This window comes from Callorhinus ursinus, unplaced genomic scaffold (assembly GCF_003265705.2).
Source record: "Callorhinus ursinus isolate GAN/ISIS: 27379988/994484 unplaced genomic scaffold, GSC_fseal_2.0 scaffold3, whole genome shotgun sequence".
NCBI classification, from domain to species: Eukaryota; Metazoa; Chordata; class Mammalia; order Carnivora; family Otariidae; genus Callorhinus; species Callorhinus ursinus.
In genome coordinates this window covers 54931093-54954895 of record NW_027397065.1, presented here as the reverse complement: position 1 = coordinate 54954895, position 23803 = coordinate 54931093, and the positions used below count along the sequence as shown (strand labels likewise).

Genomic DNA, 23803 nt, shown 5'->3' with positions numbered 1-23803 from the left:
TTATATTACTGATCTTTCATCATAGTACGGAATAGTAGTTGCACTCAAGACATGAAGGAAAAATATGCTTCAGGGTTTGGCTGGGAAATAACAGACATACAACAGAATCACTCACCCTCGTTTTTCACTGTAGTTTTTCGCTGTAGGCGCCAGGCAGGGTGTCAGTCTGTGGAGGGGCAAGCTGGTGCCTCATTCAGCTCTGCCCTCCTAATAAGATCAGCCTGCCACAAAGCAGCAATTATTCTGTAGTGACATCACCACCATCCTGCCCTTTTGCCTGTATTTAAATGAATTATTCTTATGTTGCATAATGGAAGATTTCAACTTTAAATCTGACCGGGCAATGAAAGTCAGTGTGAGTTCTGTGTCATGTTTTCATCTGGCTTTATTTTTAACTCATGGTGATGTCTCGAGTACAGACCTAAAGTACTGAAAGCATTTTCTAATGTGAAATGTAGAGTCTTCCCAGGGAAATTTTGCATATTTAATCACCTGCCTAGTCAACTAAAAAGGTGTCACACTTTTTCATAGTACATAAAGGACTACCCAATTTAAGTCCCAAGATATCTATTTCCTATTCTCTTTTAGATAGCACAGACCTGGGGTCCCTGGGTGGCTCAGTCAGTTAAGCGTCCGACTCTTGATTTTGGTTCAGGTCATGATCTCAGGGTCATGAGATCGAGCCCTGCATCGGGCTCTGCATTCAGCACAGAGTCTGCTTGTCCCTCTCCCTCTGCTCCTCCATCTGCCACCTCAAATAAATAAATAAATAAAATCTTAAATAGCACAGACCTTTTCAATGACTAAATAGGAAAGAAAGAAAAAACAAAACTGGGATTAAGATTTATAAAATTGACATCCAAATTACAGGAGTCACATTACAGCAATCACTATGGCCCCTGGGATTTTTTTTTTCTTTTTTAACCTCAAATGGTTAATTATTTGATTATGCCTTATGTCTCACAAATAACTAAAGCTCTTTGAGGGCATGGCTAATGTTTATTTTGCCTTTTAATCACTCATAGCTCTTCCACACTACCTTGCACATGATAGGTGTTTATTAGTGTGTGCTGAATGAATGTAACACATGCAGAGTGTTGTTACATATAGACAGTTATTTACATACTTGTAATCTGTATACAGAGCAGGCCAGTCACTTTTTCTCCCTTACTTTGTCTTTTTAAAGTTTTTAATGGCCTTTGGGGGGAAGTAAGAAGGAAGCATTGAGTCGGGTCATGGTAGCCATCTGTTTTTCTTGGCTACCCTGCCTCGTTCTTCCTTCCCATCTTTCCCCCAGCCACAGTGGAGCAATGAAACTGAAGGGGGGCCACTAACTGGACTAGACAATATCTCACTTCCCTTCTATATCTTAGAATTCTCTCTTTCCCTCACCTGGCTTTCACTCTTACACCATTAAATACCTTCTTGGCAAGAATGAAGACTGTTTCTGTTCCTGAGTGTCCTGTTCCATGATCTTCACCACCAGGACAAGAGTCTACAAAAGGTGCCAACCTGATATCAGAGAGTTGAGTACTTGGATTGGCTGCCTTAGAGTTAATCAACTGTGGCCAGGAGGGTAAGATACCAGATGGTTCATTTTAAATCTGATGCTTGTTCTTGGGCCAGTCAGCTGTAGTCTGGATGTCAGTGTCACTTAAAAACATGGCAGCACCCTCTGAAACCCTTGGTTGGAATTAGGTGGTTGCCATAAGACAGTAGTTGCTGGCTTCTGGTGAAATGGAATGGCCAACTTAAATAATAGGTAAGGTGTCTCATATCTACCAACTATAATATTTTATGATTTGTCACTATAGAAGTCATATATTAGGAAGTCATAATTAATTCTTTGCAGTTTCCCCTAAACTCAACAGTTTGATCAAGGATCAAACAGATTTTTCTTGCAGGATATACAACATATAACCACTTACTACTTATACCATGTTAGAATAGAGAATGAACACTATCACTGGAAACCTGAAAACATATTTAAATACTGACAAGAAATATTCTAGGTATTGAGAAGACCCTTTTTATTCTAACAGAAATATCTAAATCCATACATATTTTTTCATCCCTGATTCCCCCTGATCCCATTGCTCAAAGAGTTTAATTTTGTTTGGTTGTTTTTAGTTGTTTTTCTCAAACTTTTTGTTTTGGTAAGCCATCAAAAACTTTAAAATTGAGTGTTAACCTTTGTGTAGTATCACTAGATGGAAAAGATATCCTTTCAAAATCTTTGAAAAGACAGTAAAACGCCTTTCATGAGGTTAAGCTACTATACAGAACCCTCAGGATCCTGCCTACTCCCTCATAAAAAAAAGCATATCCAGTCTAATGCCACTTAAGCATCTTTACATTTTGATAAGATACAAATTTTCTTTAACTCTAAGGTCTTAAAAATTCTCATGTAACATACTGTGATATATCATGGGCTCCCTTCTGAGGAAATGTGGTACTAGATTCCATTGATGTCAATGGGATGTAGTCTTTGTGGTTGCTATTGATTTGGTTGTGCTAATCTCTGCCCCTTTAAAGATCCAAATAATAATTTAAGATTAGCGAGTTGCAAGAATACATGGAATGATTAGAAACAATGAAGTCAGCAAGCTTTCTAAAGTTGCAATACTTAAGGAAAATTGTCAAATACGCATGCTCATTCATCTGCCATAATCCTGCTCTATCCTGTTTAACCTTACTGGTAAGTGTACAACTCCTTGGCATTTTTCCTTCCATCTTTATATGTTTATATTCTCAGAAGTAATGTTCAGTACACCTCTGGCATGCTGGACAGTTCTAAATTGAGTGATGACCTATTTCTTTTACATCTTCCCTGAGTGCCGAGTGTTTGTGAAATAATGATGGCCAGTGGAAATAACTTGCCTTACTTCCATATTTTTTAAACTTCTCCCATAGTAAGGAATTATGAGTTCCTGGAGCATCACATTTGTCTCTTTCTTGATATAACTCTCAGTTCCATGATTTGGATCGTCTTCAGTTCTCTGAAGAGGCAGACACACCCATATAAATAACACAGTCCAAGAAACTAGACTGTGGACAAGTACTGGAAAAGAAATAGTGAAAATTCTAGCAGTCAATTCCTTTTCAGACCAGTGTATTTGTTAAGCAAATTGGAAACTTTGGCTAATCATAGTATTAATCTCATTCCTAAAATCTTGATTTTTTTGGCCCCCAGCAATAACCACCAGAGTGTGAGTGTAAGATATAGCTGCCATAGCAAACCATCCTTGGTCAAATCTCCACATGCCCTTGTTCACCTTGCCTGCCTCTGAAATATCATATCTCCCCCTTATCCTAATCATGCCTCCTTATATCTTTTTCTACGGACCCCCCACCCCTTACTCTCAATGTCATTGATAGTGAAGGGATTGTAGAAAATGAGAAATGGGTAAAGATAATTAAGATGATACATTCAAATTATTTTATTTTGTGTCTCCTTGCAGCTCCTAGAAACAAAAATAGCATTGTGTTTGTTCTAATTCTGTGTTAAGAGATATGAAATTTTAAAAATTAATAAAATTTAAAAGAATTAGAAAAGATATATCATGTCAACACATCTTTAAACATAATAATAATTATACAAAAAATATTTAGAAGTTCTTTTTTCTCATGAAATTCTTTAGACTAATAAGAAAATTAAAGGCTTAGAGGGGAGGAGGAGGGGAGGAGGGCGGGGGGAGGGGTTAACCCAAAAAAACCCCAAAAAGTCATTGTAATTATAAAGCAGGCTTCATTTCAAATTCCAGTAAATAGAGAAACCAATAACCTCTTTTAAATATATGAAAGAAAGATTTCTGAAAATAACACAAAGTATTATTTTTTCAGAGGAGAATCTTATATGGTTGACTTGGTATAATGGCATTAAACTTTTCTCGAAATGAAAAAAAGAGAAAGAAAATTAAAGGAATAACAATAAACGTTAAGTGTGCCCAGTACCCAGATTTGCAAAATCTAAACATTGTCCCATAATTGTTTCTTTTTCATGAGAAATAAAACACTATTAGGATTTTTTAGAAAGCCCAATAATGAGCAAATCTCTTCGACATTGAAGCTAAAACTGATTGGGAAATGACCAAGAATCAGAATGGAGCGTGGCTGATGAATGAAATTTCCACTATTAACCATTAGACAAAGCTGACTTACCCTCCACCCCCAACTCAGAGTCTGATATAGGGGAAATAGAACAAAGCATTATTTTGTTTTTGTTTTTGTTTTTTTTTTCTGTAGGCAGGCTCACTTCTAAGAGAAAACAAGTAAGAAAAGACTGAGCTACCCATACAGCTTCTCTTTCCAAACTCACCAATTATTTAAGTGTGAAAGGAGACAAGCATAGATACAGATAAGGAGGGTTACAGCTCACAGAGCACACTTCCATGAAGAAAGGGAAGTAAGCACTTTCCTCTAAAAACATATAAAGTTAAAACCACATTTATATTTCTTTTTGGATCCTATTCTCTTCCTTCTCTTGCCCCCAGTCCACAGATAACCTCTACTCGAATTTCAAGATCCTTGTATATAACAAGTACTTGGTCACCAGGATTGTGATTCTAAGTACCAGTATGCTTCCATTTAAGGAAAATATTGGCTGCCAGTTCTTGGGGATTTTGATTATAACATCTTATTTACTTCAATTACCAGATACTCTACAAGACGAATGGAAAGAATGTAAAAGATGATGCTGCTAGATAGGAACAGAGTTTGGATACAAGGATATTACTGCTCAACTAATGTTCTAAGTGCTAAAAGATCATCATAGTCTTAGCAACAACAATTATAGCTAAGAAAACAAAATTGGAGCTATCTCAAAACAGAAAAGAAAGCATCATTAAGTTATCTATTTCCTCTGAAAAGAAAACAAGCATTCTACTGACCCTTGCCTTCTGAAATATTTGAACATTCCAGGCTACTGAGATTTTTCTTCATCTTTTATAAACAAACCCATGTCCTTTAAAATACTTTCTGATTTATTTCCTTTTTTTTTCAGACAAACCACAAGTTATATGCATTTGACTTCCATTATTTTCTCTCGATAAACTGAACAAGTTTTAAATTGAACAGAGGTACCAAAAGACTATTGAATGAAGAGAAGGTTTGATAGTGAATGATAAAATGAAAACTAGCTATAATAATTAGCTAGGAAGGGAGGGAAATATTATAATCATTTTAGTCTAAGTACCAGTATATTATTAGGGACATCTAGAAAAATTAGCCCATTACTTGGTATATGAGAATCAATAAGGCATCTCTTAATCTATGCAATTTGAAATTGCCAATTAAAACTACTGGGTAACTCTAGGATGAGCAATTGTTTTCTTATAGACTTTGTTTTCGATTTGGGATATACTGGGGATTGCACAGTATTTTATTTTGTTACTTAGCTTCATGAGGCCCTTAATTTATTAATGTTAATGATTGACCACTTGTGCGTTAAACCAGAAAGTATTTAGATAATCTTATTCCATCAAAAGAGGAATGTTATAAATCTGTATACTTTGCCTCCTGGCTTCTGAGCATTATGGAAAATAAAAAAATATGAAAGGTTAAGGCAAGTTAAAGCTAATACCCCTGTGTGGTCCATGGCAAAAGAAAATATAGGTAGATCATTTTATATGTTGATTGTGTTCCTAAAACCTTGCATAAAAATCAAGACATTTTAAAAAGTTCAGGCATACTCAATCCTTGAAAAAATATTATAGTTGATTCAAAATACCAGTAATTACTTTCCAGTCTAAATAATCACAACTTAACTGATTTTTTTCACATGTTGGAATTTTTCCATTCATTTCTATTTTGTGTTACACATAAGTGTGTTCTCACTTAAACAATTTTAGTTCCTAACTACAAATTGTACAATTAAGAGAGAATGGCTTTTGGCTCTTTTTTTTTTTTAAGATTTATTTATTCATTTTAGGTGGGGTAGGAGCAGAGAGAGAGGGAGAAAAAGTTTTAAGCAGACTCCACACGAAGCCCCATGCGGGGCTCCATCTCAAGACCCTGAGATCATGATCTGAGCCAAAACCAAGAGTCAGATGCTTAATTGACTGCACCACCCAGGTGCCCCACTTCTGGCTCGTTTTATACCATTTGTACATTAGGTAACTGGATAATCTTATGCATGTTTTTGAGATGCTTTTGTTTCAATCTCAGAATCACATCTTACCAAGGTACCATATGCATTGTATCCATAAATGCCTGAGAAGAAAAACCTGAATAAAAAATTCTACCTTTATTTACAGATTTTTTCAATGAATTATGTTACTTTACATATAATTTCTTCTCCATGATATATATGAGCCAGTAACACATTGCCAATCCTGTTACTTTTGCTAATGTGCACAAGAGGTGGTTTCATGGATCAGGAAAGCAAAGAGGGAGTATACACAGTGATATGAATTATTTTAAATTTCCTGATTTCTATTGGAGTTATTAAACACACAAACAAAAAAGAAGAATTCACTCTCCCCAGTGAAGCAATAGAAGTATCTGAAGTAGTAAACATGTCTCACACACTCCAACATGTGTATGGACTTCAAAAGCCAGTACCCAAGCCATCCAGAAAAATTGTCCTATTGAATCTGTAGGAGAATCAATAAAACAACCTGTTAGTGCCTGGAACCATTTATTTTACAGTGCATACTACCTCTTTGCTTTCCTGGGCCTCAAAAGTACCTGTTATGCATGCTAAGAAAAATAACCTTACTGACAATGTCTTACTGTCTCACTGAGAAGGTATTATATGTAAATTAATAAAATCTACTGAAAAGTTTTCATTAACAAAAGTACAAATTTCATTCATACTTTTACACATCCAAAGACTTTGTATCTCACATTTCAGTGTAAATTCTTGAATAGGATGCAACCCTGCTCTGTTCTAAAGTGTAATATGCCTTTCCCCATGCAGCGCTCCATGCTGTGTAGTCACAGAAATTAATGAGTTCAGCTCCCAGGATGCCAGGGCAGCTGGAGAACAGAGTTCTGTGCTCACATTGCTTGCACAAACACGCAAGTCATGTTTCCCACAATGGGGTCCAGGGACTCCTGAGGTTCTGCAGCTTTTTTATCCTGTAAAACACAGAGCCAGAAGATGATGGTGATAGGGTGGAGACGTTGGGAAACTGAGACTGTTTAAGAATTTCAAGAGAAGGGACAGTCTGAGAAGAGCTGGCAGAGTAGGCAATTATTTGTGGTGGGAGGATATGGGAAAAGAGCAGATGCCTGTAGATACTACAAAGGAAAATAAACACTGTGGAAGAACAAACTTATGTAGAAAAATTTAAAAGGGGGATTTTTAACAAAGGATGTTTGGGAAACACTCCATTGGAGTTTAATATTCTGGGCAGCATTTACAAAAGGGTACAAGTTCTTACAGCCAGAATGACCTTTATATGAGAAATCTTCATTTCTCTGTTTATTCCATCCTGTTTCATTTAACAAACTTGTATTAAACACCTACTATGTGCCAAGAATTAGGCCTCCTTGCCTCCTTCCCACCAGCCATATACAGATACACACATAAACACACACTCACTTTGAAGTTCAAATACCATATGTACTAACTGGAGGCCCACAGGACGTCAGCACTAAAGTCAAAACAATTCACTCACTGTAGCAAGCTGAAGTTAAAAAGCAACCTCCCAGGATGAAACTTGGAAAATGCTTGAACATTGAGGTGTTTATTTGGATTGGCTTTTCTGGACTTGCTGATAGAGGTAGATATCATGCTGACATATTGCATCATTTCTGATGAAAGAACTCTGAATGGTGGGATTGACTGAGCCAGACTTTCCTCTTACATAATTGTATAGGGAAGTTTCAATTGCTTGGAGACAGTGAGTTGGGTATGGTATTTTTTCCAGAAAATAGGTATTCCTGTATTTGAGACTATGATACCGTTTCTAAACACTTGTGTTGATTCTACATCAAGGCTCAAGGCTCTAATGTTGTTTTTTTATTCTATTTTTATTTTCTGTTGTCTTCACCACTGGATTTCTTTGTCTCATCCTTCTCAAGATTGCAATGCTGTAAAAATAATCACTTCAGATATCAGATCAACTAGAATTATGTAGTACTATATTTTTTGGATAGATCCAGTTACACTATCAAACTTTGTCTTGCTTAAAAAGATTTTTCTTTATTTATTTTAGAGCGAGAGAAAGAACACACACAAGCGGGGGGGGGGGCAGAGGGAGAGGATGAGGGAGAGGGAGAGAAGCAGGCTCCCCGCTGAGCAGAGCCTGATGTGGGGTTCAGTCCCACGATCCTGAGATCATGACCTGAGCCGAAACCAAGAGTTGGACGCTCAACCAAGCCCCCCAGGTACCTCTTAAATTTTCTCTTTTAAGGTAATCATGTACACCAAAATTGAGATCCAACTCACTTAGCCACCAAGAGTAATTGAACTAATTAAAATTCCAGACTTATAGCACTGATATTATAAAGATGTTTCATTATACATTGCAAATGAGGAAAAGGGCTTTCAGTTTCCATCAACTTTTATCATTAAAATTTTTCTTCCAACCCCCTGAACTGTCTCAAAGTTGAATATATTTTATTTGAATTTAAGGAGAAGGAAAAGTAAATTTGAAGTGATATAAAATACCTAATGTGTCACAGTTATAGTGAGCATATATAACTTGAGGAGTTTCTATCCATTTGACCAGGGGAAGATGAACTCTTTCCACCAAGAGGCTTTGGCACAGCAAGAGATATAAGAGGCACCCAGGATGTACCAGCATTCAGGTTGGGGGGCTATGGGAACTCTGCAGTTCTGCATTACAGAGTGGCACCGCCTAGGTATTTTCTCTGATTCTCAGGCGGCTCAAGATTGTCACTCAGTAAGTATGGCCTGATTATAGGAGAAGAATCACTTCAGGCTTGTCCTGTCCTTGGAATAGACTTGTAATCTTTGTAGTAGGTTAGAGAAGAGCAGATTGTCATTTAAGTAGGAGAAGCCTTAACTTGCTATTGGATGAGAACCTGGGTGGTGTCATAAATATTCACCACATCTTGAGGAACTGAGATGAGAACCCAAGAGATCTAACTGGGAGGACAGGATTCACCTGCATTCCTCTTCCTTGGCCAGTTCTTTCACCTGGAAAGTCTGATTCCCTCATCGTAGACTTTCCTTACACATGTCACTGCAACCAGGTTTAGAAACAGGAAATTTTGTATGGAAATGAGTCAATGAACTCACTGTCCTGCCCCACTGATATAACACATCTGTATTGTTTTTCAAGATGCAAATGGTCGTCAGGATGGGAGTAGGGGATCCTCTTCCAAAAGAAAATTCAACTGCCAGATGGTAAACTGATTCTTTGGATTCTACTTATGAACACAGTTAACTCATTTATTGAGTATTGTTTATTGCTACATGCCTAAGTTGTATTTGTCACAGCAACCAATACGTATAAAGCATTTGTTAAGCTCATTTTAAATCTGATAAGCTGAGGCTCCTGGAAGTTAAATCACTTACTATATTTTTCCCAGCTAGGCTATAAGATCTTGAAAGTAGAAGCACCATCTTTTTATGATTATATCTCCAGGACCTAACATCTATTCAACCCAAAGTAAAGTCTTGATGAATATTTGTGGAGTAGTTGAATAAATGTGAATAATTACACAAATAATATAAGTGAAAGGGCTCTTCTTTAAGCCTAGGTTCATATATCTCTAAAGATTACCATCTTTCTATACAATCAAGGAATTTTCTCTAAAAACCATTAACTATAGTGGTGCCTGGGTGGCCCAGTCAGTTGGGCATCTGACTCTTGGTTTTGGCTCAGGTCATGATCTCAGGGTGGTGGGATTGAGCCTCCCGTTGAGCCCTGCATCAGGTTCCTCATTAAAGTCTGCTTCAGATTCTTTCTCCCTCCCCCTCTGACCCTCCCTGCTCACACACACTCTCTCTCTCACTCTCTCTCAAATAAATAAATAAAATCTTTAAAAATAAGTAAATAAAAACCATTAAACCAATAAAAAATAAAAACCATTAACTATAATAAAAGTTATTATTTCCTATCTTACTATTGTGCCATTTCACTCTTTAAAAATAATAAATATAATATTAATTCCATGATTTCTCCTATGTCCAGATTGGATAAATGTGTAGGAAGTTGTTGAAAGAAAGCAATAGCATTTTAATATCCACCATTTATTTGATACCCTTTTTACTTGGGCTTAGAATTTTAAATATTCAAAATTCCATTGGCTATTAAATGCTTCAATCTGGATATTATTAGATCAGAATTTCTGGACCACCCTGTGAAAGACAGACTTTCTTCATTAAAAAGCAAAAAATCAAACAGGCTGCAGTGACTTTTCTTGGAACTCAGAGGATGTGTGGAGGAGGAAGGTCTTTTTTGACCAGAAGGTCGGTGCCCTCGGGAGATGCCCTGACTTTGCTCCCTTCATTCAACTTTTCCTGCCAGTCCTACCCTCAACTACTCCAAAGCTACAAGATGATTAAGAGCTCTCATGGGCTATTTGAGCGTTCTATTGACCTGGGTTATGATTTTTATTTTTATTAATCTGATCACTTCAATGGCACTGTTGACACAGAAAGTCTATGATTTGACCTCAGAAGCCCAATGTTAAGTCCTTCTCTGCCACTAACACAGCCTAACATTAGGCCAATCACTTAACCCTTCTAAGGTCCAGTTTCCTAACATACAAGAAGAGAATAGTGGCTACTGTTCTGCCCAACCGCTACAGTTTGTTGTCTAGTTCAATACCCTTTTTATATGAAAATGTTTGTAAGTAGCAACAGGGTTTTTTATGACTTATTTGCTTATTTGAGAGAGAGCAAAAGAGAGCAGGGGGAGGGACAGAGGGAGAGAGAGAGAGAGAAAATCTGGAAGCAGACTTCCAGCTGAGTGCAGAGCCCACCAGCCTCAGTGGGGCTCAATCCCAGGACCCTGAGATCATGACCTGAGGCAAAGTCAAGAGTTGGCTGCTTAACCGACTAAGCCACCCAGGTGGCCCCGTGGCAAAATATTTATATGCAGAAAATACCATACAATTGTAGGTTACTTCTCCCTCTCTTCCTCTCTTTTTCTCTTTCTCTCATTTAGTTGTCTTACACATCAAATTCCATACTGGGGCAAAGAAATTGTGCAAAATGATCTCTTTTCACAAGATATACCCTTCAATACCAACAATCTCATCTTCCTCCTCAGTTTTTAGCCCTTAAATATATAACACATATAATCATATTTGAAAGAGAGCAAGCCTATCCATTTCTTTTCTACCTGAACATGAATGTTTTGGCTGAAATATCTCATGATGCTTTATCTAGAGCTCTGCAGGCATGACTTCTCTCCTTACTCCAGTCAGCCCCCTCATCCCCATTTTCTTAGCCATGGCCACTGTAGAAGGCCTCTTCCCCAATTTTGCTTTTCAGAAGATGTGATTACATGGACTAATAGTAACGTTGCCTTCTACTAGCCCATTTCAGTTTTAGCGATAAAATGTAGAAATCAAATTAATGTGAATTTTAGGAATCCTGGGGAAATGTGGGCAAATTTCTCTGCTATCCTGAGCCTCCTCCTCTTCATTTGCATAGTGGTGATAATAACACTAACTGTAAGGTTGTGGGAAAATTATATGAGAAGGAGCATGTGAAGAGTAACACATAGTAATTATGTTGTTATTATTAAGGGAAAAAGTTCCTCTTTTGCTGGTACATGTGAAATCAGAACTTAATTTTGACATCTGGCTATTGTCTATGTCTTATTTCCCATCATTTTCACCCTATATGGCCCCTTAAGCCACGTCAACTTTGTTTTTGTTTTTTGACTTTGACGAAGAATAAGTATGATTTTTACTTTACCTCTGGTACATAAAGTTCCAAGACAACTTAGTATAACAAAATGAGCACCAAACTCAAAAATACAAGAAGCTGCTTTCACTGTTTGTGCACTTCTTTAAATCAAAAGAACAAGATGTAAACTATTTTTTTATGTCATCTCCTGTGCTTCAGTCTCCTTGGTGCCTTAGCAAACATGAAAGAGACTGATTTACAATCACTTTGGGCAAATTGCCTGTAGAATTCTGAAGACAGGAAATGAAAAAAAAAAAGTGCAGCACACCCCCCCACCCCGGACATTCCACACAACATGTGGAATAAACAGGCCTAAAAAGGAAACCAAAAGCTCTTGGTCTTATATTGAGGAGTATCATGAATGGCCTTTGGGAGAACATATATTAAAGACAATAAAGTGCTGGAAAAATATTTCAAGAGCAGGTGAACTTGAATCTGACTAATGATAATCCCTTCCCCGTTTGGTCTAAAAGATGGTGAGTACTTTTAATTTGGGTAAATTATGTTACCTACATCAACATTATGAAAGAGGGTTACCATATTACAGGCTTACACCTCTCAAACCTTAACAGGAATTGAACCCCCTGGAGATCTTGTTGGGATGGAGATACTGGTTCAGGAAATCCGAGTGGAACCTGAGATTTTGGATCCTTCACAAGCTCCAGGTGATGCAGATGCTGCTGGTCTGCAAGCCAGTTGTTTTTCCATCATCTTCTTCAACAAAATCATTGGTGGTGGTGTTCTGGTCCTTATCTATAGAATGGTCATTTTCAACTTGGGCAATTTTGGTCCCAGGGGAATTTGTCAGTGTCTGGAGACATTTTTGATCTCCATAACCCAGGGAGTACTACTGGCATCATGTGGACAGGGACCACAGATGCTGCTACAACATACAGTATAGACTTTCATAACAAGTAATTTTCTGACTCAAAATGTCAATAACAACAAAGTTGAGAAATCCTGTTGTAGACGTACTACTTTGTGTCTCCCTCATATCAAAAATAATCTGTTGCAAGTTTTCAAAATAATAAACCTGTAAGAGAAGGGTAGGAGCATGTACTATTTAGTTTGGAGTAGAGCGAACCATGTTTAAAACTGTCTTCAAATATGTGAAAGACAATTATACAGAAGATGGTAGCCAGCTGTCTCCATCACACTTGAAGTAGGAGCAGGAAATATACATAAATGGACCAATGGTAGCCTTCCATTCTTTTTCTGCATCTTCCACGCGAGCCAAGCAAATCTCTCTATGATTTTGCAACCATATTTGTCCCTTTCTATGTCTTCTTACTTGTAGAGACCCTCCCAAATCCTTGGGACATATTTTCTTCTCACTGCCAATTTGAATCTCTCCCTCCCTTTAAAAATCTAACTTGAAAATTTCCATCTCCGTTAAGTCTTTCTTAGCTAAAATGAAATAGTTGTCAGTTCACCTCTAACTTCAAATGGTACACTTTCTCCTTCAATGTGTTTACTCTACAAATATGTTATTGCCCATCTGTGTACAAGGAGTTAGGCTAGATTTTGAGAAGGGATAAGAAAGATAAGGAAGAAATTCCCTGCTTTTAAGAATTTTCCATACTAGGGGGGGGGAAAATCACACAGAGATAATTACAATGTAAATAAAATAGTATTTAATAATTATTTCTATGAGAGATATTCAGAAAATGAAAGAGGAGGATTTAGTAATTAAAAAGATTATTTCCAGTAGGAAAGATCAAGGAAGACTTTATAAATAGGTATACATAAATATCCTTTTTTAATGGCCTTTGGGAGAACATATATTAAGAACAAAATTTTCTCTAAATTAGGTACAATCCTGTGCAACAAAGAAACAATAATGTTAAAATTGAAGATTATGAATTAGAGCATAGAATGAATTCGAGTTTGGATTTAGGGTTTATAATGAATAAGGAAAGAGAATTTTTCAAGATGTGTGTAGCTGTATCATGGTTTTAATAAAGAACAGTGAATTTAATTACCTCTGAATGTGCCTTATGATGCTTGTGATTTTATAAGGGAGTGCTCTTTGGGAAGAATTCTCAGTTGCATCTAGGAGAGGAATGTTTTGTAACTTCACAAGTATACTTTAAAAAGTAGTACCAAACATGGAATTTGGCACCATCCATTTGACAGAATTTGGCACCATCCAGAACCCTTTTAGGAGAGAGTCTCACTTGTAAAGGGTTTTCATTACATGAACTTTAAGGAAATTGAAGAGAATTAACCCTCATTGACTATCTAGTGTGTGTCAAGCACTGAGTAAGCTCTTTAGATATGTCATGTGATTTAGATATATCATGGACAGCAACCTGTGAGGTTATCACCACCAACTCTATACAGAGGTTCTAGTGTATTAGGATAAGCTTTCTGTCCACCACTTGATTGAGAGGGAAGCGGAGCAAACCTCAGGCCTGCTTAGGAAGCCATTTCTGGGTGGAGGCAATCAGCTTGCATTCCCTTTGGAAGCAGCAAGGAGAAAGCTTCCTCTCCTGAGGGTTTAAAGGGTGATTCTTTCATCCTTCATAGTGAAAACAGGAAAAAGAAGGTGTTTACATTTCACTGGTGACCGTGATTCACTGTAGGGCTCACTACTGGAAAGATATCTGTAACCACATTAGGCATATACAAGCATGAATTTTTGCCAGCTCTCTCATATTCTGAAGTCATTAGCTCTGGGAATGGTACAGCTACTAAATTTCTATAGGATTTTGTTTGAATATTAGTACTTGTATTCTTTAGTTGTTATTTTCGGTCAGTAATACAATTAATATTGTAGACCTTTCTTGCAGTTCTCATTTTTTGAACATCATTGCTCTTTTTAACATGCCTTCCATAATTCAAAACATTATGGAATCTTAGTTAACTCTGTGTAACTGGACTCTGTTTTCTCTCTTAAAGTTGTTCTAGGCTTCTGCGTATCATTCAACGTTGATGTGAAAAATTCAATGACTTTCAGTGGCCCCGTGGAGGACATGTTTGGATATACTGTTCAACAATATGAAAATGAAGAAGGAAAATGGTAAGCCGGTCAATTTTGTTGTGTTGTTGTCTAGTTTTTTTTTACAAAGTAATGGAAAATATTGTTTGGTTACTGTTTGTTTTATGAATGAGACTTCAACAGAATGAATCATGCATGATAGAAATTGCAGTCTAATCATTTGGTAATGGAAACTGACACAGTAAAAAAAAAAAGGAAAATTCCTTGGCAGTACTAAAGGAAGTGGTTAGTGATTTCTGTTGAAACCCGTGTTGACCTCAAGGAAGGTCCTTGTGCAAAATAGTCATTGTTCTGTAATTGTTATTCTGGCAAGAGTTCTTTAATTGTTCTCATTCTAGAGAACAATTCAGCTGGAAGGATTGAGAGGCAGATGAGAAGCTATATTGAAAGGGTTAATATCACTTCCATAAGATATTATTGAGCTTATATTTTTGGTAATGTACTAACCTACTGAGTTTGGTTTACTGTTTACAATGAACCTTACTGAATTTCTTTTATACACTTTTAAGCCCGTTAGTAATGATTCAGTTCACTTCAGGTATGATTTTTAAAGTATATTTAACCTGTTGGAAATTACACAAAATTAATATTAAAGCTCTTTTACTTTATATTTAACATAATTTTTAATGCCTCTTGTTTTTTGGGAAAAAAAGAACAAGCAGTTGTTAAACTTTGCTTCAGTTTAATAAGTTAAACTATTCTAGTAACAAGAAGAATAATCAAAAAGAGATCTATACTTCTTAGGAAACAGTAATCTATCACTCTACTATATCTCACAAATAAAAAATATGGATTTTTTGACATTTCACTTTATCTTTTAGACTTCATTTGATCATAAGCCCCCCAAAATGATCAATAGTAAGAATTTGAGTTCTCACATTTTCTGCATACAAATATTATATCCTAGGTACAAACTAGAATTTGTGGAGGTGTTTCACTCTCTACTCTCCTTACAAATATCTTAGATGAGACATCTAATAATAGAGTATGAGTTTTGTATTCTTTGTCCTTCCAACCTATACTCTCACTTACCACCCCACCCCCACCCCATTTAAGGTTAGAGAGGTAAAATCATCTCTCTAGACACCAGTTTTATTCCTTTAGGCATTATGCCTGCAATTCAGGGAGCTCTGCCTCTCAGAGAATAATGTGAGTGGGCCAAGTATAAGCTACAATAAACTGAAACTCAGTTGGGCAGTAGCTCAGTCAGTTAAGCATCCAACTATTGATTTCATCTCAGATCATGATCTCAGGGTTGTGGGATCAAGCCCTGCATGGAGCCCTGAATTGGGCTCCTCAATGGGCCTGGAGCCTGCTAGGGATTCTCTCTCCCTCTGCTTCTCCCCACCTATCTCCCTATGTTCCTCCCCATATGTCCATCGACTGATGAATGGAAAAAGAAGATGTCGGGGTGTGTATATGTACACACACACATAATCGAATATTACTCAGCCATCAAAAGAATGAAAAAGAATGAAATCTTGCCATTTGCAACAACGTGAATAGAGCTAGAGTATATTATGCTAAGCGAAATAAGTCAGAGAAAGGCACATACCATATGATTTCACTTGTATGTGGAATTTAAGAAACAAAACAGATGAACATAAGTGAAATTTAAAAAAAGAGAGAGATAGAGAGGGGCAAACCATAAGAGCCTCTTAACTATAGCAAACAAACTGAGAGTTGCTGGAAGGGAAGTGGGCAGGGAATGGGCTAAATGAGTGATGGGCATTAAGGAGAGCACTTGTGATAAGCCCTAGTTGTCATATGTAAGTGATGAATCACTAAATTCTACTCCTGAAACTAATGTTATGCTATGTTAACTAACTAAAATTTAAATGAAAACTTGAAATATTAAAAAAAAACAGTTGTGCTAATCAGTATAATATACACTATAAATTCAATAGGATTTAAGAGAAGGAGGAATTGATTCTTGACTCTTGAGCTGAGTCTTGAAAGATGATTTAATTTTTAATAAAAAAAGAAGCAATGCCACTCCAATCTGGGAAGCGACATAAGCAAGGGCATAGATTTGAGAAATGGGTGTGTTGCTAAGCAAACAGGACTGACACAGGGATGACAGAGGAGAAATGGTAGTGGCAGACCTTAGAAGCCAGACGAAGAAACTTGGACCTAAGTAAAGGGCACTGAGAACCATTGTAGGTGGTTTTTATGAACCTTAGTTTAGGAAATTACGTAAAGATTGGATTGGAGAAAAAAGTACCTGAAAGCTGGGGAATCTATAGGTAAGCAAAAATAGCAATCTGGTGCTTAAGAGATGAGGTCCCAGGCTAGATTAGGGAGAACTGGAATGAAAGAAAAGTGTATCCAAGATAAATTTAGATGAATCATTGGTGGAAGTTTGGAAATGTCAAATGGAGATGTAGGAGGAGTCAAACATATTCCAGAATTTCTACACTGGATCATTGGAAATAGGGTAGCCATTTAGAGGAAAATATACAGGAAAGAAAAATAAGTTTTATCAGGAAGTTGGTAAGTATGGTTTTTTTTTTATTTTTTTATTGTTATGTTAATCACCATATATTACATCATTAGTTTTTGGTGCAGTGTTCCATGATTCATTGTTTGTTCATAACACCCAGTGCTCCATGCAGAACGTGCCCTCCTCAATACCCATCACCAGGCTAACCCATCCCCCTCCCCCCTCCCCTCTAGAACCCTCAGTTTGTTTTTCAGAGTCCATCATCTCTCATGGTTCGTCTCCCCCTCTGACATACTCCCCTTTTCTTCCTCTCCTGTTATCTTCTTCTTTTTCTTTTTTCTTAAAATATGTTGCATTATTTGTTTCAGAAGTACAGATCGGTGATTCAACACAGCTTGAGTATGTCTGGATAGTTGGAAACCTGAAATGGAATACAGATAAGAGGGAGAAGTTAATATATTAGAGGAAATATTTAGAGAACAAAGACTGGTTTTGGTTCCCACTTGCAATTTAGCACCGGGCCTTAAACATAATATACATTCAATGATTATTTGTTGGCTGAAAAAATGAATCTAGTTTAACTCCCTGTTATCATTAATGAAAAAACAAGCACACACACACAAGTAATGTTAAAAATGGCTCTTCTATGACTATTATCAAAAACACAAAAGAGGAGTGTTGGCAAGGATGTGGAAAAAAGGAAACATTTGTGCACTGTTGGTGGGAATGAAAATTGATGCAATCACTATGGAAAATAGTATAGAGGTTCCTCATAAAATTAAAAATAGAACCACCATATGATCTAGCATCCCACATCTGGGTAAATATTCAAAATAATTGGAATCAGGATCTTGAAGAGGTATCTGCATTCCCATGTTCATTGCAACATTATTCGCAACAACCAAGATTTGAAAGCAATCTAATGTCCATTGATGGATGAATAGATTTTAAAAATGTGTCATATACATAACATTGAATATTATTCAGCCTGAAAAAAGGAAGGAAATCTTGCCTTTTGAGACATGGAGGAACCTGGAGTACATTTTGCTAAGTGAGATAAGCCAGACACAGGACGAATACTACATGATTTCACTTATATAAGGAGTCTAAAATAGTCAAAGTCATAGAAGTAGCATGTAGAATCATGGCTACCAGGAGCTGGGAGGAGGGAAAACAAGGAAGTATTACTCAGAGGGCACAAAGTTTTAGTTATGCAAGATGAATGAGTACTACAGATTCACTGAACAGCATAGTGCCTATAGTTAACAATACTGTACTGTATACTTAAAAATGTATTAAGAAGGTAGATCTTTTTCAAGTAATTATGCCTATATAATAAGGCCCTAATAAAAACTCAGGACACTGAGGCTTGAGTGAGCTTCCTGCTCACTGATGGGCTGCAAGTGTTGTGTCCTGAGGACACAGAAACTTCACATTTGGGACCCTCCCAGACCTTGTACTGTGGTCTCTTTTGGAGGACTCGTCTTAATTTGTATCCTAATATAATAAACTATAATCAGCAGTATTAAAAAAAAGAAGGTAGATCTTATGTTAAGTGTTCTTATCATGAAATAATAATAATAGTAACTAAAGAGTATTGGAGGAAAAAAAAGAGTATTGGAGGAAACTTGTAGAAGCGATAGATACGTTTATGGCATATAGACTATGGTGATGGTTTAACAGGTGTATACTTGTCTCTAAACTCATCAAGTTGTATACATTAAGTATGTACAACTTTTAATATGTCAATCATATTTCAATAAAGTATTTGTTTTTTTTGTTTTTTTGTAAGTGACTTCTGTCACTACTTAGCGCCAGAGCTGAAAATAGAACTTACATCTCTCCACTCCCAGTCTGGTGCTTTTTTCTTTATTAGAACTATATTAAGAAGTAAATGCTGATAATAACTATCTTCACAGTTTCAGACTTTACATGTTAACATACATGTGAGAATTTGTGAGCATTTGAATGTATAAGGATGTCAGATAATTTAATTCCATTTTGTCATTCCATATTGACAATGGTTTTATATAAGAGGTGTGAAAAATCAGAATAACAAAAGCAATGTGGCCAACTGAATTTAAAAGTAAGCAAACTACAAAAATCTAAATGTCTAAACTTTTAAGGATGGCATAGTAGCAGCATATTGTTCTAAAGAGATCCAGGCACTGGTACTGTAAAATAAATTTTAGAAACATGTTTGGATATTCTGTGTTTATAAAAGCAGATAGGATGCAGACTTACTTTAAGAAATGGCCTATGGAATAACTGACGTATTTGGAGGACGTGGATTTTGTTACTCAGGTTTTCTCCAGAGGTGGGTACCTTTATAAATCATATTTACTACTCAGGTTTTGGAAGCTCATCAACCTCAGATTTTTAAAAAATCACCCTGACCCATATTGCATCTTGGCTGAAGTTTGCCTAAAGAAGTGGGGGTGGGAGGGTTGGGGTGGCTGGGTGATAGACATTGGGGAGGGTATGTGCTATGGTGAGCACTGTGAATTGTGTAAGACTGATGAATCACAGACCTGTACCTCTGAAACAGATAATACATTGTATGTTAAAAAAAAAAAAAGAAGATAGCAGGAAGGGATAAATGAAGGGGGGGAATCAGAGGGAGAGACAAACGATGAGAGACTATGGACTCTGAGAAACAAACTGAGGGTTCTAGAGGGGAGGGGGTGGGGGGATGGGTTAACCTGGTGATGGTTATTAAAGAGGGCACGTATTGAATGGAGCACTGGGTGTTATACGCAAACAATGAATCATGGAACACTACATCAAAAACTAATGATGTAATGTATGGTGATTAACATAACATAATAAAATTTAAAAAAAAGAAGTAGTACTTGTTGGTCCATTACAAGTGCAGTCTGTGCATTTGAAAAGCATTACTTTAGGGCACCTGGGTGGCTCAGTTGGTTAAGCGACTGCCTTCGGCTCAGGTCATGATCCTGGAGTCGCGGGATCGAGTCCCACATCGGGCTCCCTGCTCAGCAGGGAGTCTGCTTCTCCCTCTGACCCTCTTCCCTCTCGTGCTCTCTATCTCTCATTCTCTCTCTCTCAAATAAATAAATAAAATCTTTAAAAAAAAAGAAAAGCATTACTTTAATTCTTTAGAAAGAATTAAAAATTAACAAAAAAGGGCAGCCTTATGCCCCCTTTACCTTTCAAAAGTTTACTGTGACGTGTAATTTACTTTATATATTTGGCTCAGAAACCACATGTTTTCTCAGTAGCAGAACACATTATACCTCTGATTAAGATCAGCCGTTGTTCATTATGGCTAGCATGAGTTGAAACATCCAAGCAATTGCAATGTGGTTCAGAAAAATTCACAGAGAACACAATTAGTTTAATACTTTTGCTTTGAAGAAAAGAAACTTAAATGTGCTCAGCATTGCACAAACTTTCCAGATTTAGTGGTAATCACCAGTATGGCAAAGTTTCCACCAAATGGGAAAATGTGAGATATTGTCTCAGGGCTTTCCACTCTGTGGCTCCTTTGCTTCATTCCTTTTAATATGTGCATCAACCCTTTTAACTGCTGTTCAAGCAACCATTCTTGGGGTTCAGTGACTTCAGTGAGCCTGCCTCTCAAAGTAGGTTTCATGATGCAGATACCTCCCTAGTCAATCCTCCACCCAATATATATCAAAATATGTTGCCTTCCTGCCTTTTCCCTAGAGGACCCTGCTTTATGCCAAGTAAGGTTTACCAGTGAATTCATGTGATTGCTGCTCTATTTCCAATGTATGTATGTTTTAAGTAAGACCTATTCAAGCTTGGGGTAAGAAGATTTTTCAAAGGTTCTAGCACATTTTCTCTTACAATTATAATATAATATTTATTTTCCATTGTTTATAATATCTTTTGAAGTTGAAATTTCCTCCTTGCTAAACTTGTCATTTCTTTGGCTCACCTCATTTCCACCCCTATACCTTTCATTACTGAAAGTACTGCAGCTAATGGGACTACTATGTAACTTCACTTTCCAAGATGACCAAACACTCAATTCATTAAAAAAAAGGGGGGTACTGGCTGGCGGGGGTACTTGGTACTCTGATAGTGACTTTGGCTTGGACATCAAAAAAGAGGTGAAAAGAGTGTTCATGAGATAATGTAAATATGAGACAAAAATCTCTAGAAAACTATCTTTTACAGAGGAAAAAACATAAATATGAAGTAGAGGAGTCACAGAACAGCTACTCTTCAAATAAGTAAAATAATGGTCACAATGACAAGAATGACTATTATGAATAGCAAATATTTCTCAGGTTACTAAATTTTATTATGACTGGAGCTTTTTCATAGAGGAGAGCAGATTATAAGATGAACTTTTAGAATGAGTGAATGAGAATCAGAATTAGTCATTTTAGAATGAGTATAGAAAGAGTTAGAATTAGTCATTATAGAATGGGTATAGAAAAAATTGTTTTTCTCACTTTGATGATCTTTGAGTTCATCAGGTGTTTCTCTAGAGATCAATAATGAGATCCAGAACATTCTTTAATCCTCTTAATCTGCACACACATCATTGCAATAGTGCCATAGAAAAAGCAAAAATCTAATAGAAATAAAATGTAATGAGTTAAAGCAAACTTGCATTAAAATTTGAAATAACAATATCATCATTCATGACACAGCGTGTCTTGGGTCTTTACACAGTGACCCTATGGGTTTGAGCAGATACCATTGTTACCATCCTCATTTTCTAGACAGGAAACTGAGACTCAGAGAATGAACTGCCAAGGGTTTAATATAGTAAGTATGTATCAGGGCCAGGACATGGAACACCAGCCTTCTGACTTTCAGCCAATTCTGTCCTGTAACCACAAGGATTCTCTGGAAACTTGACCTGTGGAAATGCCTCCTGTGCCATGCCAAAGTCATATATGGCATTCTGCTTAAGCAAAAGATTCAGCCTCTAAAATGGAAAAGAAGACTTCACAATTAGGACCTCTTAGCTGGTCACATGAGTCATAAATTCCCAGGTCTGTCTTATTCAGATTCTTAGCGCATTTGATACAATCATTAATTCATTCACTTAGTAAATACTTACTGAATGCCTATTTTGTTTCTGGCACTCTTATAAGCCTTAAGGGTATATGAGTGAACAAAATAGATGAAAATTCCTGCTATTGTGAAGGTTGTATTCTACTGGGGAAGGAGGGAACAAAAAATAAATAATAAATGTAATAAACAGGTAGGTTATATCATGTCAGAATGTAGTAAGTATTTGAGAAAAAAGAGCAAGATAATGGGGATTGAGAATACTGGAGATTCCTGAAATTCCATAAAGACTATGCTGATACTTTTCTAGGATCTTGTTATTTTTATACAGCTTGGGAAAAGTGAGACTTACTTCAGATTAGGTAGTCCTGGTCTACTACACTACTGCTTTCTGAGCTCTCACACCTCAGGGCTTACTTCTCCAGAATCCAGAATCGGCCATGGCTCCAGTTGCTATTTCGGGTCATTTCCAGTGATCCCCATACTGTAGGGGCTTTCTATTGCCCTAGAAATCAAATATAAACTCCAGAGCCTCTCCTTTAAAGTCAGAGGCTTGCCACTCTCAACCTCCCTGCTCCAGTGTATACAGAGGCTCTCCACTGTGTTCCCACCACCTGGACCTCCTCATCACCCTCATTTTCAGCCCTCACTCTCCTGTTTTCAACTTTTGCTTGGGCTGCAAATCTCTCTTCTCTCCTGTTTTAAAATTCACAATAACTTTACTATTAACATGCCATTCAGCACTCACTTTTCATCAATTATCCTAGATTTTCCCCAGCTAATGGTACATGTTTCCTAAACTAATCAGTACTCTTCTACACACATAATTTGTCTATTTGGATCATGAAATCTTCGCATTGGAAGGGGCTTTGGAGGCCTATCTTACATCTACAGTAGAAACAACTTCCAAAACATCCCTGACTTCATTTTGGCCTGAGGGTTCCCTAACTGGTCTACATAGGCCCTGTCAGTTTAAATCTAAATTAAATCTCTGCAAGCCCCCCACCCAATCACCTCTCTCCCTAAATCTCATGAAATGGCAATTGCTACTGTTTTCAAAGAAAGAAGGAAGGAAGTTAAGGAAAGAAAGAAGGAAAGAAAGGAGGGAGGGGCTCTAGATTAAAACTTTATCCTCCCTTCCTGTTTCAGTTATCTCTTGGTATATAACAAATCATCTCAAAACTTTGTGAGCTCAAACAATATTTTTTATTATTTCTCAAGATTTTGAGGATTGCATAGGTGTTCCCCTGCTACCTGGGAACTGCATGAATGCTCATCTGGTACCTCACTTGGGACTGGAGGGTCTAAGATGATTTAACTCACATGCCTGGCAGTTCATGCTGTTGGCTCAAGCACTACTTCTCCCCCATGTGACCTCTCATCCTCCATTAGGCTAGACTGGGCTTCTTCACAGCATGTGATCTCAGATTTCCAAAAGAGTGAAGTAGAATCTGTAATACATTTTTTTTTAATTATTGAAATATAGTTGACATACAATGTTACATTA

At 36.9% G+C, this 23803-nt stretch overlaps 1 protein-coding gene across 8 annotated transcripts in view; it reads left to right on the top strand.

Annotated features, from left to right (window-relative positions):
• ITGA1 (integrin subunit alpha 1) overlaps positions 1 to 23803 on the top strand; it is a 168464-nt gene that overhangs the window by 42757 nt on the left and 101904 nt on the right. For 7 of the 8 annotated variants that reach the window (XR_012377588.1, XR_012377587.1, XR_012377586.1 and 4 more), the window contains exon 2: positions 14738 to 14858. Coding sequence is in view for 5 of the 8 variants with exons in the window: in XM_073890924.1 (XP_073747025.1) it covers positions 14738 to 14858 (121 nt within the window). In the remaining 3 variants the exon portion in view is untranslated. Of the gene's footprint in view, positions 1 to 14736; positions 14859 to 23803 lie in introns of those variants that run through there. The other variant, XM_073890926.1, reaches the window with a different exon arrangement.